This window comes from Triturus cristatus, chromosome 6, assembly GCF_964204655.1.
Source record: "Triturus cristatus chromosome 6, aTriCri1.1, whole genome shotgun sequence".
NCBI lineage: Eukaryota > Metazoa > Chordata > Amphibia > Caudata > Salamandridae > Triturus > Triturus cristatus.
The window spans coordinates 320,263,128-320,280,640 of NC_140589.1; the positions used below are offsets into that span (position 1 = coordinate 320,263,128).

At 45.1% G+C, this 17,513-nt stretch overlaps 1 protein-coding gene across 9 annotated transcripts in view; it reads right to left on the reverse strand.

Annotated features, from left to right (window-relative positions):
- LPIN1 (lipin 1) overlaps positions 1-17,513 on the reverse strand; it is a 421,902-nt gene that overhangs the window by 66,025 nt on the left and 338,364 nt on the right. For all 9 annotated transcript variants that reach the window (XM_085610674.1, XM_085610673.1, XM_085610676.1 and 6 more), the window contains one exon: positions 14,231-14,421. In XM_085610674.1, the coding sequence (XP_085466800.1) occupies positions 14,231-14,421 (191 nt within the window). The remainder of the gene's footprint in view (positions 1-14,230; positions 14,422-17,513) is intronic.

A 17,513-nucleotide genomic window follows, 5' to 3' on the forward strand; every position in this document is an offset into this window, starting at 1 on the left:
TGGGTATCAAACGGCGGCTGAGAGACATGGACCTGAAATATGCGATGCTCTTTCCGGCCAGGTTGCGTGTTGAGTTTGAGGATCGGACGCACTTCTTTGATCGGCCGGAGGAGGTTGGAGATTGGCTTGATACCCTGCCTCAGCAACGACATCGAGAGGGACAGACCGAAGGGAACGGAGTGGGCTTGGATGGACAGGAATAGACTTTTGGTTCCCGGTGACTGACTATTGTGATGACACTTCCATATTTTGGTTTGGTGTTTCTATTCAATGCCCGGGGGTTGTGGGGTGCTCAGTGAGGCTCTTTCCTCCTCTGGGGTCTCTTTTTGTAGCGTAGTTAATGTTAGGGCAACAGGCACACTGCAAGTTGGGGGGGCTACATGGGCTCACGCAGGGGTGCAGGGTGGGGGCAGTTGTAACGGGAAGGTTGGTGGGGAGGGGGGGAGTTGGGGAATGTTTGAATGTTCTACAAGGCAACGTCACGCCATACGACTGGTGGTCGGGATCGTGTTCTCTGGGGGGGGGGGTTGTGCGCGGGGATGGGATGGGGGTAGGGGATTGAGAGTACTCTCGTGGAATGTGAATGGCTTGGGGGATAGGATTAAACGTGGAGTAGTGCTGCAGTTTTTGAAACGGCTGTCGCCAGATATTGTCTTTCTGCAGGAAATGCATCTAATTGGGAATTCTTGCCATGCTATGAATAGGAGGGGATATCGTCTCGTTGTGCACTCTGGTTTCACTTCTGGCTCACGTGGGGTGGGCATCTTGATTAGAGCCTCTCTCCCGTTGGAGGTGGACGATGTGATCCATGATGATAGAGGGCGGTATGCAGCACTTGTAGGCCGATGGGAGGGCAGAACCATCTCGCTCGTTTCTGTTTATGTCCCACCAGGATTGCAGACCGTAACTTTTGCTGATTTGGGGCGAATGGTCCTGGGACTCCCGGGGGGGGGGGGGGTTCTGGTGGTGGGGGGCCATTTTAACTCTGTCGTATCTGGCGGGGCGGATCGTCACCCTCCCAGGGATCTCCCGGGGGCACAGGCCTGGCTGAGTGAGTTTATAGATACCCTCGGACTGATAGACTGCTGGAGACTACTGCACCCGGGGCAGGCGCAACACACTTTTCACTCAGGAGCTCATGGGAGTTTGTCGAGACTTGATTATGTCCTTATGCTGGCGGCCCAAGCTGTGATGATTAGAGAAGTAAGACATCTGGCCCGGGGTATTTCCGATCACTCCCCACTACTGTTGCACATTGAGGTCACCCACGGGGCTGAGGGGAGGGTGGCACCGATTAACCCCTGGTACCTGGGTGATCCTAAAATCAGGGCGGACCTGGTCAAGTCTATTGAGCGCTATTTCACTGAAAACGTGGGGTCAGTGTCCTCTGCTGTCTCGTTATGGGAAGCCTTCAAAACAGTGCTCCGTGGGCAGGCTCTTTCTCTCATTTCCCACTCCAAGAAAAGCAAGACTGAAGAGGTGGTTCGCCTTGAAAACGACATAGCCAAGTTGGAGGGGGACCTGGAGCTGGGTGTTACGAAAGATACGTTGCATGTTCTCAGTCTTAAGCAGCTTGACTATAGAGCGTTGGTTACTGACGCTGCCAAAGTGATGAGTAGAGAGCAACAGGGGCGCTTATACGATGTGGGGGACAAGGCTGGTAAATTGATTGCATGGTTGGACAAGAAGGAGAGAGCGAGTCGAGTGGTGCCGGTTATTGAGAGAGCGGATGGCGTGCGTGTGACTGACCCTGTGGAAATTGTTGAATGTTTCGCGACTTATTTCCGCGACGTATATTCTCCAGTCTCGAATGGCCTTGAGGATGACTCTCATCTGTTGCTGAGAGATATAGTGTTGCCGTCTTTGTCAGAGGCGGATAGGGTACTGATGGATGCGACGTTGTCGCCTGATGAGATTGCTTTGGCTATTCGCTCGATCGCTTCTGGCAAGGCCATGGGTCCCAATGGCCTTCCCATTGAACTGTATAAACTGCGCCCGGACAAGATGGCGCCTCATCTCCGCGACATGTTTCTTGAGGCACGTGACGTGGGCTCCCTCCCCTATGATCAGCGTCTCGCTACCATAGTCGTGATTCACAAGAAGGGGAAGCCGCGGGATCGGTGTATTTCTTACAGGCCCATCTCCTTATTAAATGCTGAGCCTAAAATTCTTGCTAAGGTTTTAGCTAACCGTCTGGTTGGGGTCGTCGGCGACTTGATCCATCCGGACCAGTCCGGTTTCATACCTCACCGTAATACGGCCCTGAACCTGAGGCGTCTTCATGGAGTGCTCGCCAGAGCAGAGTACATACGTGAACCGGCCGTTTTGGCGTCCTTGGATGCCACTATGGCGTTCGATACCCTAGAATGGCCATATCTTTGGGCGGCGCTTGCGAAATTTGGTTTTGGCCCCGGGTTTATCGGTTGGGTGAGGTTGCTGTATGAGGAACCGTTGGCTCAGGTAGTTGTGAATGGCAGAGTGTCGGCGCCCTTCGGGTTGGGAAGAGGCACGCGGCAGGGTTGTCCGCTGTCACCCCTCCTTTTTGCACTTGCCTTGGAACCTCTGGCTGCCTGGTTACGATGGGAGCCCTCATTGCGCGGCATTAGGTGGACGCCTGAATTTGAGGACCGCATTTCTCTTTATGCGGACGACATTCTCCTGTACCTCACATCTCCCCGGCAGTCTTTGATAGTACTGGTCGATGTTCTGAACTCATTTGGTCGCAACTCCGGCTTGGTCATTAACTGGGCCAAGTCATGCGTCTATGTTCTCTCTGGGGACGCTCCTCTCCTTCCGCGTGGCTGCCCTATCCGGATTGCGCTGTCAGGGTTTAAATACCTGGGTGTGTTCATAACTTTGGACCCTGTGGCCCGTTATGAGCGGAACCTACTGTTGTGATCTGGGTTAGAATGCTCTCCATGTCATGGAATGGAGTGATGCATCTGATGATGTAGATTCATTCCAGACGGAGAGAGGGATCAACGGTAGTAGTGTTGGTGCTGTGTTAGAGATCGTGCTGAACTGTCAATAAACCTTTGACTACAAGCCTGCCTGGAGAATTATCTCATCTTTACACTGGCGACGAGTTGTTTATGCCTGATTGGGGACAGGCAACGAAGCGAAGCACCAATTCCCCTTCACTTTCAATTTCGAGTGAATTTTGCACCGTGAACTGCGAGTGGATTTCAACCCTGCGGTGAAAGAAATGAAGATTCCACTCAAGTACGTGAGTGTGGCATGTTCCGGATCTTGTTAAAAGACTTTCTGAAACAATTTAGATCCTACCGTTAATCGTTGGTTTCCGCGAGCTTGTCCGCGAGCTCCAGCAACGTTACTTGCTGTGGAACGCATGCATTGGAACGCACGTTTCTACGTGCCTACGCGCCTGCGCGCCTCGTCATAGCGGCCATATTTGTTAAATCATGGGTGGCCTGATTACAAAGTGCTAGGTTTTGACATGAAACCTTTTTGGGCTGTGAGGGATGAGTTGTCGTTTTGCTGTGACAATCTCATGAGAGGTGATAGAGTGATTCCTCCCAGTGCTTTTAGGGAGAGAATTGTCAACCTTGCTCATGAAGGGCATTTAGGAAGGAGTCTGACAAAAGCTCGGGTGAGAGAGAAGTACTGGTGGCCCAGTATGGACCGCATGATCGAGGGGGTGGTTAAAGATTGCTTATCTTGTGCTACTAACGATAAGTCTCACACTCCCAGTAAAGCTCCTTTATCTCCTGTGGAGGTGCCTGAGAAGGTATGGACAAAAGTAGGATTGGATATTGTAGGTCCATTTGAACTGCTGCCTTCTTTTGAAAGGTTTGTTCTTTTGTTGGTGGATTACACCTCCAAGTGGGTGGTCACCAAGTGTGTGTCTGTAGCTAACACGAAAACGGTGATAGAGTTTCTCAAAGACATCTTTGTTTCGGAAGGGGTTCCAAAGTTCTTAGTTACTGACAACGGTGTGCAGTTTGTCTCACATGAGATGTACAATTTTCTTAGGGATTCTAATATTATTCATCAGAAGACAGCCCTATACTCACCTCAGGCTAATGGATTAGCAGAAAGGATGAACAGGGTGGTTAAGGGTTGTGCTCAGCGTGCTTTGGAGTCTAAGTTACCCTTTAGTGTTGTTTTAAGGGAGACTTGGTGGGTTCACCGCACTACACCGAATGTTGTCACACTAAAATCTCCTTTTGAAGATTTGAGGGGGAGGAAGGCTTCTTCCAAATTGAACCCGAGTTGGTTACCTCCCAGCGTTGGTGGTGGTATTTCTGTAGATGCAAGACGTACCAGGGTTGCTGACCACCAGAGGAGGTATAAGTCTGGTTATGACTCTAGGATGAATGTGAAGTTCAAGAAGTGGTGTGTTGGTGATCGGGTGCTGGTAAAGAACCCCAGACACACGTTCAAAGGTAGATCTGGTTTTCTGGGTCCTTTCACCATTGTGGCGATCAGGAAGAATGTGGTGAGGGTTGACACTGACTGCTGGTGGAGTATGTCTAGGTTGGTCAGGTATTCAGGTGGATTTCAGAATGTGGAGGTTCCCAGATCTGCTTTGTCGGACATGGGTAATCCTATTGAAGGTGGCACTCTTAATGGGGGGGGAATTAGATCTCGTTCTTCAAGATGTAGGAGTGTGCCTGTCAAGTTGAAGGACTATGTGTTGAATTAATGTCACCATGGTTGTGCAGTTACCATACTGTGCTATAATAATGTAGTTGCATGCAGTAATTGCTGTTGCTGCATTATGCTGAAGTTCTGAAATGCATGTTGCGTTTATCTTAAATTTTACCTGCTCTGCTTAATTGTTTTTTACAGAGTGCTGTTTTGATTTATGTTTTTGTGTATTTGTTTGTTGGGAGGGGGATGTGTTGTGATCTGGGTTAGAATGCTCTCCATGTCATGGAATGGAGTGATGCATCTGATGATGTAGATTCATTCCAGACGGAGAGAGGGATCAACGGTAGTAGTGTTGGTGCTGTGTTAGAGATCGTGCTGAACTGTCAATAAACCTTTGACTACAAGCCTGCCTGGAGAATTATCTCATCTTTACACCTACTCCCCCCACTCCAACGACTGAGGGCCGACGTCTCGAGGTGACGACGGCTTCCGCTTTCGCCGCTCGGGCGCGCGGCGTTGTTTAAAATGATGTCGCTGCCACGATTCCTGTATGCACTGCAAAATACACTCGACGTCATACCGGCCCGCTATTTCCGTGAGGTGGAGAGCCTGCAGAGGCGGTTGTTCTGGGACGGGCGACCCCGAATCGCTCTCACAAAATTGACACTCCCTTGGTATGATGGAAGTATTGCACTCCCCGATATCAAGCGATATTATTGGGCGTCCCAATTGGCGGCGGTGAACCACGGGATGTACGGGCCGGCCCTGAACCCGGCGTTCGAGATGGATAAAATGCTATTGCCTGGGGGGGATTATAATAGAGCACTCTATTCGAAGTCTCCTGGTGTGCAGTTGACAGGCCCAACAAAGATGGCGGTACGGGTGTGGCATGCTGCTAATGCTGCGATGGGTTGGAAGGACCGCCTGACTCGAGCGACTCCACTGTATGCTTCGGAAAGGCTGGGCTGTTTGTGGAAAACCAAAGGGTTTGAGAAATGGGATATGATTGGCATATGTAAGGTGAGTGACCTCTGGGTGAAAGGGGAGTTTAAAACGTTTGAAATGCTGAAAGCGGAATATAAGCTAAACGATAGGGAGTATTTCCAGTATGCCCAGGTCCGTCATGCGTTGTGCTCGGTTTTCCCTGATGCTACTGCTATCCCGGAAAATTCCCCGCTGGAGGATAGGGTGCTCGATGGCTACGTGCCAGACAGCACAATCTCCTTGATCTATAAAAAGCTTATCAACGATCGGGCGGATCTGTTGACCCGCTTGAGGGAGATCTGGGTGGCTGACGGTTTGGAATTAGATGATGAGGACTGGGTCTCGGCAATAGCCTCCCCGCGGAAGGGTGGCAATTCCGGCCCGCCTTCGGTTCGTACAACTAAAGATACTCCATAGAGTGTACGTCACTGGTCCCCGCCTGATGCGCATGGGTTTCTCCGTGGATGGGATGTGTAAGCGTGGCTGTGGTTCGCTGGGTACTTTCCTTCACGTTATATGGGAATGCCCTGAGGTGGCGCTCTTTTGGCGTCGGGTGCATGCGGTAATGGAGGAAGTCACTCAAGTTGCGCTGCTTCCAGAAGCTAGGAGATGCCTGCTGAACGTGTGGGAGCCAAACGATTATAATGTGGCACAGACGCGGTGGGCGACTTTGGGAAATATGGTGGCCAAACGTAACATTGCCCAGTTATGGGGTTCCCAGAGGCCGCCCACGGTCTCGGTGTGGAAGGAGAATATGGATTGGTGCATGTTTAGAGAAAAGACGGTGTATGTAGCGAGAGGCAAGCCGCGGAAATGGACTGGGGTGTGGGGTCCGTGGAACGCCTATCGCGGAGACATCTGTGCCCCTCCACTGGCTGTTGTATTGGATGCCTCTTCGTCCCCCTAGCCGAGCATTCCTCGTCTGTTAAGTTACGAGTGTGTTACAGTTTGCTTTTTCCTCTGTTTCCGAGCCCCCCTCCCTTCTCTGCCGCTGATCATTGATTCCCTACCCCGGGGAGCGCGTCCTGTCATTTACAATGCCTACTGCCTTGTTTGTGTGTAATGTTTCTTAGTTTTAAATTGAAAACCGAAACCGTATCTAATATTGTCACTCAACTATTGCTTCTGCCTTCACTGGGTGCGATGATGGACTGACGGGCTCCCCGGATTGACCAATCTGTATAACGGTGAATGATACGTCTCATGCTACTTAGCGGCCGGCCCAAAGGGTTGTAGGCCCATGTTTGTAACTCCTTGAAGTCCAATAAAGGTTTCTTTAAAAAAAAAAAAAAACATGTGCTTCCAGAGCATAACTAAAAGTAACTAATACTTTAAGGGGAAGGACAGACAGACTAATTGTAGTTTCTATTGTGTGATTTACAATGCAAGACTGGCATACAGTGGAAATGAGAAAATCAAATTCAAATTCAAATATCTTTATTCGGGTATTTGAAAATATCCATAAAAGATGGAAAATCAATTCTGTTAGTTTTTTCCAGTAGTCATTCAGGTCAGTTGCCTTAAAAAAAACAAGCATTGACAAAGCCAATAGGTCTCGTCTGTGCAAGAGCTATGGGCTTTGCCAATGTGTGTTAGCAATGTTGTACACCAGCGGGAATGCTGTTGAGCATGGCTAAAAGTTACTGGTGTAGCAGAGAGTGGCGTGGAGTGTCAGAGTAGAATAGTGAACAGTGGAGTACAATGGCATGTATTGGAATGGCATAGAGTGCAGTGACAGTGTGGTATACAGTAGAATGGCGTTGAGTAGACTGGTGAAGAGTGTATTGACGTAGAGTGTTCCAGAGTATAGTGGCGTAGAGTGCAGTGGCATAGAATTCAGTGGTGTTTAATGCAGCGTCGTAGAATGCAGTGGCATAGATTAGAGAGTTGCATAGTAAAGTCCAGTGGCATAGAGTGGAGTGGTGCAGAATGGAGTGGTGCAGAGTAGAGTACAGTGGCGTGGAGTACAGTGGGGTCGAGTGTAGTCATGCAGAGTAAAGTGGCATAGAGTTTAGTGGCGTAGAGTGGTGCAGAGTAGAGTGGCACAGAATGGTGCAGAGTAGAGTGGCATAGAGTGGTGCAGAGTAGAATATAGTGCCATACAGTGCAGTGGTTTAGAGTGGAGTGCTGAAGAGTACAGTGGCTTAGCCTGGAGTGATGCAGAGTAGAGTGGAGTAGAGTAGAGTGGCATAGAGTGTTATGTCACAGAGTAGAGTGTCGTAGAGTGCAGTGGTGTAGAGTGGCATAGAGTATATTGGGGTAGATTGCAGTGATGTAGAGTAAAGTGGTGCAGCGTAGAGTGTGGTGTTTCAACGATCACCACAGCATTGTCATAGTCATTTCTCAAAGATCATGCATTGACTAGAAATATATTCGCATATTTGCATGACTTTTAGTGTTAGTAATGTTGCAGTTGTAGTGGTGCAGAGTTATGCACTGTGCATGGGTTTGCTGACAATTAGAATTTGGTGAGCCATTTAATGCACATAATCAAATGGATCACATTGGTAAGGAGGCAGGAACAGAAAACATGGATCTTAACCTCTGTTCCCCAGCATCTGGCACAGGAGACAGGGGACTGGCATTGGGCTGTGGGAGGACTGTCGTGATGGTCTTCCATGTGCTAGCAAGATCCAATTGCAGGCCAACAGTAAGTAACTGTTGTCAAACGGCAATCTGGTGCTCCTAAGCCGTGGGATGAACTGTTCAGCCTTCTGGCACTGATGCTGATAGTTGCAAGGCACATGCTCCATAATTGGTTGGGGATCCTAAGGCTAACATTAGATGCCTCTCAGCCTTTCATCTTTGAGATTTCAATCAATATTGTGAAGGAATTCCATCTGGAAATGGTACACTACTAAAACGAAGGCATGACCAATTCTATACACAGGAGTTTATTTCTACTTATTGTGGGTACTTAGTGGATCTAGTCATTCAAATCCTGTGGTTGTGTTAATGATTTCAGAATTCAACCTGATAAGAATTGTCAAATTTTACAAGATAGAAAATGATGGGTGAAAAGAAAGCTGAACAAAGATGTAGGACATTTCACAGCTGTGGTCCTTGCACGATGTGTCCAAATAGCATAAATGTGACGCTACTCGGACATCTGCACAGGTTAAGGATTGTAAAAGGCCGTCCTCTCTAAGAGAGAATAATAGATATGAAAGTAGTAAAGGATGCTGCAGAGGACCAAGTAGCTACTGTAGGACAGAAACCACTGTTATATTCTACTGTATATAGCTTATGTATGAAACCTTATGCTATTGCATTTCCAACGACATTACAGCATAGATTGTTTTCTTGATGTTGTAGTGATATATCTTTACATAGTGTAAACCTCACTATTAAGCAACACAGCACTACGGAGTTGAAGTGTAGAAGGAGTGTTGTACTTGGCAGGAGAGATGGGGCTTTTATGGTAAGTAACAGGAGAAGGGAGAAGGTAGAAGGAATAGGGGATCCCAGTTGAGCTTGGAGAGGAGGGTTAGGTGTACAGTACTAGTAGCAGTCTAGAGTGGGGGAAAGGTTTCAGCAGTTAAGAAGATAAAGGAAGATGTGAAGGAGGATGGAGGCAACAGTGCAGGTGGAGGGGAGGCAAAGTCAGGCACTTTTTACATACTGCAGCAATAGGAAGGGTATCCTGTGATGAGATGTTGCTGGTAGAAATAAGTCTAGAGCTGTTTCCAGCATGGATAAGGAATGGTGTCCAAGGGATCTGAACCAGGATGGATTCCCACATCGCAGAGGTGATAGGTGAGATAGGGACGGTGGCTAATGTACAATCTGGATAAGCTATTAAAGTATCTCCATCAAAACATAAAGTCAAGTGATTTGCACCATAACCAGTACTGCACCATTGGATTCATGAAATGCACAGATGGAAGAAAAGCACACATGCTGCTTAAGGGCAACAGGCACTTTGATGGATATGACAGCTGAATGTAAGAAAAGAAAGAATTACTTTCTGGGAAATGTTTGGATCAAGACTGAAGCACAATTATTAACATTGCAAATGTTGTGTACCACCACACCGGGTTAGCAGTTTCTGTGTCTAATTCTTGCCAAAGAAAAGAGCATTTTCGACCTTATTCTTAGATGTGTGTAGGTAGGGAACAGCGCCAAATGATAATGAAGTACGCAGTGTGTGGTATATAAATGTTGACCCTCGCTCACTTATAATTATAAGGCAAATTATAAGAAACTGAATACACCACAGATGCCTTCTAGGAGTGTAACTATGGAACAATATAAGTAGATTAGGAAAGCAGGAGTTACACACAGAGTCATTCAGCATACAATACACTGATGATGCTTAGAATAGGATGCCCCATCCCCAAAGTAAAAAGAGAAACAATAGGTGATCGATATTCATAGGATAACCCCCAATTTCAAAACGTTTATATATTACTCATCTTTAAGCCAGGTTAGAGACAGATTTAGATTGTCAAGTCTTAAAAAAAACTATTGTAAAAAGTAAAGAGGAAGCATAGGATTTGGTTCAGTCAGGATTGACTTTTATATTTTGTATGGTTCACAGCTGCTAGGATTAGCTCTCTAACAAGGCCAGGGCATTTTGAGGATGGTTACATTGATCCATTTGTTTTTCCCCTACATGTCAGTTATATGCCATCAAGTATCCATGTTGTTAGACTGCAGATACAACTTATAATTGAGAACCAGTGTGTGTTATTTGATGTATTTACTTTGCTGATACAATCACATTTTAATTGCTGATTTATGGGTTTCTTGTTTAGGAAATACAAGCTGTTTGGATGCCCTAGCCAGTCAAAAGGACATTGCTATTCAGTAATCACCTTTGCATATTCATTTTTTTCACTTTGTTGTCATGATAACATGTTGGTGGATTTATGGCTTTTTCTTTATAAAGTAGTGACATGCACATATGTAGGCATTCCCAAACATGGAAGAAAAATACAGACCATTTTCAAGTGTATCCACAACATAACAGTTTCCTGTGTATGCTTTTTAAAAATTAAAACCGTACAATGCAGCCTTCATCATCTCAATCTTCTCCATAACAGTGTTTTTGAGGGTAGCATTAAACTCTGCTAATGCAGTTGTTCAGAAAAGTGGCTCTAAATCAGATAACCCGGATTCAATATTGCTGTAGCCAAGTTTTTACTTTAATATGGATTTCGTTTTTAGGACAACAGAGGGCAACCTGCATAAAGTTGCCCTACTATTACCAAAGCCTTCTCCTAAGAAAAAGCCGGATCTATTTGCTTGCCAATGCCTTTTTCTATTTGAGGATGCTTATACACATACAAAATAAAATCAGGAAGGATTATAAAGTGTCCTTTTTTGGTCGAGCCTAGAGTCAGCGTGCATGCACTGCTCAGCGAGGCATGCTGTATTCTCTCGGTGGAGATTGAACACACCCATCACACGCCCACCGCTTTTCCTTGGTTGATTGATCCGCCTGTACAAATTCCACAGTTTTCGTTTGTGAATACAGTACATTTGTCCCACCTTGTGGCTGTTTTGTTCCCGCCCTGACTACTGACCTTGCTACATTGATCCTTTTGATGGGGGCCATATGTTTTGTTTGCGTGCACTACTTTCTCTTTTATCCCTCTCCTCACTGTGTGCTTGCAGTTCTCCTGGAGAGATGCCCCACTCATTCATTGAGTAATAATCAGTGACCATAACCAGTCGACAGCAATCCAGCCAAATAAATGCCTCCATATCTATTTACCCCTTCATCACAGCAGAATGATGGAGGGTGGTGCTAATCATGCTGATGCGCTGCCTGCCATCTTAAAGGTAATGGGCGAAGTCATGGGAAGGTCTCCTCTGGTGCAGCCAATGTGACAATGCCTCCAGCCGCAACAGTCCCACACGCAGGACCACCTTGTCTAGTGGGTATCCTCTGTTTGCTGTGGGTAATTATCCCAGAAGTGGATCGAGCCAGAATGGTATTGCGGCTGGCGAGGCATTCAAGAAACTGCCTTACTCCATGGGCAGGAAGCCACACTCTCGGTTTATTCATGCTAGAAGAAGTGCAGAAACTAGAGATATCCACACACCATTTTCTGCTGCTTTGTTGTATAGCAGCGCGATAGACATGGGTGAGCTTTTAAAAGCTTGTCCATGCTCGGGCCAGATGACTGACAGCTCGGGGTCCTCTGGGACCCTCGAGCCCCAAAGCAAGCGAGCTCTCCTGGGGCCTCTGCCTGCCACCCACACTCTAACCGCAGGTGCTGAGAATTAAAGAATACATTGTAACCTATGATGTACACATGAAAGCAAAAGATACACTCATCTAGCGGCTGAACGGCCCTATATGAAACCAATAAATCTGGGATTTAAACCGGCTTTTCCGATTGACCAAATTATGCGATTTTATGAAAATCATGTATTTCAGTGTACTTCCGTTTTCCTTACTATTGCGTTTAAAAGCCCTTAGCAGTATGTGAGTTCATAATGTGTGCTACAAACACACACTACAATGTTGTTTCATGAAATAATGTCGGCCACATATAAAACGCACAGAACAACTGACTTTCCTCAATTCATTAACAGCATTGTAATTTTGGCTCGGTGGGGAAGCAGGGATCTTTTTAAGTTCATAATTAAAAACTGCCACTTTTAGTAAATGCCTCTCGATGCAACGATGTAATTTGATGTACTAAATTGAAACGCTCCCACGTGTTCAAGATATTTGCTTTTTAGAATTTTGAACAGTCTTTTCATATTTTTACATGGTTTTTATTACACCATTTACCTGCCAAACATTTTCAGGTCTCGGCTCTTAAAGCTCAGAAGTACATTTGTCGCTCTCTGTTATGCTGCGGCTCGCCACCACTACAGCACGATGGATAAGGCACTGATATTGCTAATAATGATTAGCATTACCATGTGTATCAGAGAATGGGAATTTTATGGAAATCTCATGTGCAGTACTCAATAAAATTGTTGATGCAACATTTATTGTTTACAAAAGTAAAAGAATACACATTTGTTAAAACCTGTTTATTTCTTGCAACACCCTCGTCTTTAGAGAGTTATGTTTTCTTTATTATTTATGTAAACCGATATAGTACATAATCAAGTGCCTATTATCTGTGAACAAAAGAGCCTGCTGCAAAAGGCAGGCGCTGATTCCAAGAGGGCTGGAAAAAGCAGACCCCTGTACAGACTCGGAATTATAAATTGTGCAGACTTTATTACACCCGGTAATTACCAGATATGATAAAATCCACAGTCCCTGTTGAATGATGGCAGGTCAGAGCTGCCGGAATTACCATAAGAAAAATGTATGGTAATTATCGAACCATATGAAATATGGTTTAGAATGCACTAAAATCTGTGCGTTATGCCCTATGTTTAGGGCAAAATGCCTAACACAACACAATACATCCTTAACTCTATGGTGTCAGATTGTATTAGGTGCGATAAGTAGTGAATAACCCCGAGAAGCACTCGTAATCCGGGCATAACTAGGGCCTTCTCTTGCTCACTCCAGCCAGCTGTAGGCACTACCACTTAAAGTACGTCTGCATACCTAGCTATAATGCACATTAACGTGTTAACTTTATCATCTGTCTGTTTTTTGTATATGCGCGCTCTCTAAAGGGGAACACATTGTTTTTTTTGTTTGTTTTTCTTTTAATTTAGCTTTGTTCACCTTATATCATTTCACACAGATTTTTGATCGCCTCCCAAAATACTCAATACAAACAGGGCCATTTTCACAACTTATTTTACTAGTCTCTGTTACAATTTTTCCAACACTCAGCTACTGCCATACATCTGTGGCTTTGCAAAGCAGTAAAACTTCACTTGTTTTCGATGATTTTTTTTTTGTTGGAGATAAATGTTTACTGTTTTTTTAATTTACTTCTCCCTACTTTAGTTACATTATATGCACATTTTCTTCAAGGGGAAGCATTGCTTTTAACCTCGTTCACCGAACAGCAAATGACACACATTGTTGCAATTCTCGTGTCAAACACAAAACCACATCATCAAAGCTGGATTTTGTTATGTGTTACCAATTTACCCATGAACAGCAGATGCCAAGAAACTGCATCTTGGCCCATAATAGGCTGACAATAGTCATTCTTCTGTGTGTGTCATGTTGGGGCTTGGGCAGCACTTTTACTGCCTTTTTTATGTTGCTTCATGAATCCACAGTGACGCAGAGGAGGGAAGGTACATGATTTTATAATATGTTACTTCATAGTACTTTGCAGTAGCACACAAAATATTATAGTGCTGTTCACATGCACTTCTTTCTGTCAGTGAATTAAAAACGCCTAGGAATGGGTCTATAAATGTTTCCTAAGGCAAGCACGTATCCCTGAATCACACTGCATGGCCCAGTGTGTAGTAAATGTATAGCTCTCCAAACCCTGGCAGCACATCACCCAGGATAAAGTGCTGCATGGCTAAACACTTATAAGGTCCCAAAGGCCAGACCAATTGCATTGCAAATGCTTGTTTAAATAATGGAGTAGCACACTGAACTGGATATAACTGGGGAGACACTTTAGAAGTTAATTTACAATTAATTTAATTATTTGCCGTTAATTAAATATTATAATCAATATCCACTGCAAATACATCTAAGGCAGAATACAGTGTCTAATTCGGTTCTAGGATTTACCTTTTGTAATTTCTTTGTTGTCAATGAGACCTCCACAGAGTGAAATGGCGATGGACGGCAAGTCCCTTATTCCATCCGAGATGCTTTCCACGCCGCTGTCAGCCCCTGAACTTCCCACGGACTGGGGAGACTGGTTATTTGATCGGGCTCCGTTTTCAGTCCCACTCTTTCCGGGCACAAGATGTTCACCACTAGAAAATATATTTTCGAGGGTTGCTTTATTCCTTTAACCACTGTGTAGATTCAGACATATGAGGAACCTTTATGCATTACACCTTAGGATATATGCTAAAATGCGTGTGACCCTTATAACATTATTTCTAAATACCTTCTTCAGACACAAACTCACTACATTTATTTTGAAGACAATTCCCAGCCTTGTGCTGGACCAGGAGAAGGAAGATTCTATGGAAGTGGTAAATGTTCCTATTTCACCAGAGCAACTATTATGGCGAGTGAGTAAGGACTCTTCTTTAGGGCATGAACTTCAGCCTCTCTCTGTCGTTTATGTGCTATAAATGTATGCCTACAACATCCCCATACTCCATTGCCGCAGGGTCGTCAATGATCCTGGAGGCTCTTATATTTGAGATGCCGGGTTTATACATGTGGAGGGATGCAAGTCTGACCCATCATTCCTTATCAGTGCCTTTTCACGGTGTGTTTTACTTTGACCTATTCCGCTTTTCAAACAGACTCGTATGAAAGTAGGTGATCATTTCGCAGACAGCATGACGACACCAAAAAACACACTCTCAGCTACAATCCCATGGATGTAACACAATCCAAAGGCTACAAAAGAAATACAGATATAACAAATATGGAGACTCCGTGCCGAGTAGGTTTATTTTCATTTTCCTGTCCATGCCTTTTTATATAGGATCATCAGTGTCCAAGGAAGGGCGTTTCCCACTAGGCAAGGGAATGGGGAGGGTGTGTAGACTCTTGTCCATGCCTTGGTCACATCCAGACTCGATTATTCTAATCTTTTGTATCTGGGCGTGACAGCAAAATCCCTCAACCGTCTCCAGGTTCTTCAGAACGCTACTGCCCGTTTGGTACTGAGGCTTCCTAGAAGAACATAATCTAAAGCGGCCTTGAAATTCCTCCACTGGCTGCCCGTCGGGGAGCGGATTATCTTTAAGGCACTATGCCTATGCCACCGCATCGTCACGTGTAAGGCACCTACTCCTCTCTGTAATCTCATCACTCCCTACAGGCCTGGGCGGTCGCTCAGATCCTCGGACACTGGACTGGTCACCATCCCTAAAGTTCGAAAGGCCAGAATGGGAGGAAGGTCTTTCAGATTTTTGGCAGCAAAAAAATGGAACCTACTACCGTTGGAGCTGCGCCTTGAATCCTCAGAAAGCCGTTTTCGTAAAGCTCTAAAAACGCACCTGTTCCGCAATACACTGGTATGATTTCTTGCACGGGCTGCCTTATTGCTTCTCCTCTTAGCGCGGGGACACGCCGGGGTGCGTAACCATGCGCTCTACAAAACTCCATAATAATAATAATAATAATAGGCACGCATGAATGCATGATTCAGTGCTTTTCAGTAGTCCGGGGAGACCAGTGCCGGATTAAACCCTGTGAAGGGCCCCCCTTGCAAATTATCTCCTAATACCCAATGCACTCGATTTTTTGTTTTTACAAACTGACAGCTGCCAGAAGATGAGCTTTTAAGAGACAAACTTATGTGAATATGATGTATCTGGTTTATGTACTTTAAGTTGTTAATGGGTACATTATATTAATATCATATTTTCTCTATAGAGTCTTTAATGTAAAGATTTCCTTTCTTTGAATCAATTCATTTTTTTCTATCTTTTGGAAACAATATTTATGAAAGCTTGATAGTAATTTTCTTTCAAGATCAAATCAATATCATTTTGCTCCGTTGTCGAGGGGGCCCTAAAAGGATTGGAGCCCTTAGGCCGGTGCCTACTTTGCCTATTTGGTAATCCAGAACTGGGGGAGACCTATGTTAGCCAGTTGCCTTCTCCTCTTTCGACCGTTACTCATTTCCTTTGCCCATGGCGGGCAGTTTACATTTGAGTGGGTATCTTGTGTCCTGCCATACCGCCTTCTCCTAGTCTCTCTCCTCTCTCTATCTACACCATAAAACCTCTGACCATGAACTGATGAATCTGACACTCGAACGAAGGTGGAGGTCATGACGCATGATCCAGATGACAGAGCCTGGAGAGCAACACTTTTTTAAAGATGGCGCGTCAGTGTCCCACACGTATTAAGCGACTTCCAGGAATCGTTTGGGCATCATAGGTGTGCTTGAGGCATCTCAGTATGAAATTTAGGATAACTTACACACAGTTTTAAAACAATGCTCCGCCTAAGCATAGACGGTAGGGTAGAATGCCCCACCTTCGAGGTGGGGTTGCATCAGGCTCCACTTGACGAAAGGATTAAAACAAAAGAGCTATTTCATATTTATGCTGCAAAGCTGAACCCACAAACGTAAAATGCATCGAAATGTTGCTTGGACCCAACAGGTTCCAGTGCAGCTTGTTAATATTAAAGAAACTTCTAAATCACTAATACAGTAATTCCAAAATACAGAGGGTTGATGAATTACGTCAAGATACTCAAAATATCTATTTATTGCCTTTAAAACAATCCACATTGGGCTCCAGCAGCTTACTCGATATCCAGAAAGATGCACGCCTGCTATCCCTATCTTTCACTGCTCAGATTGACATTGTAATGCCCTTTGAGTTCGTCAGAGCCGCCGTCACAATATTTAGCATATGGGTATATGATGGCTGTATTACTCTGGCTCTGCTGCCGACCTATCACTAAGGGTCTTAAAGCTCGCTAAGATACTGTGTCCTTTCCAATGTGTTTTTAGGATGGATCTGCTCTTACAACATTCGGACATGTGGTGTCACTGTTGTGCAAATTAAAAGTGTCCGGCTAGTGTACTGATGGGGAAGCCTAGGCTTTGATCAAATCCGATATTGCATTAGAATTTATCAGCGCAAAGCTGAGAAAAACTCACAAAACGCAATAATTAAGACTTTAGTAGCTACTATTTATACTGCGAAAACGAAACAACTGCATCAATATTACAAGCACTGGTAAATCACAATTCTACATGCAAGAGTGGGGAATGTTTCAGATCCCGTCCGATGGAAAAAATGACGGCCCACAACTAACGGTTTAAAAATTTGACAATAGCGCCACCAAGTGTCTGCACTTTATATAAGTAAAATCACTGAAGAGGAAGAACCAGCAAAAGCATTTCCACAAGATCGAATTTGAA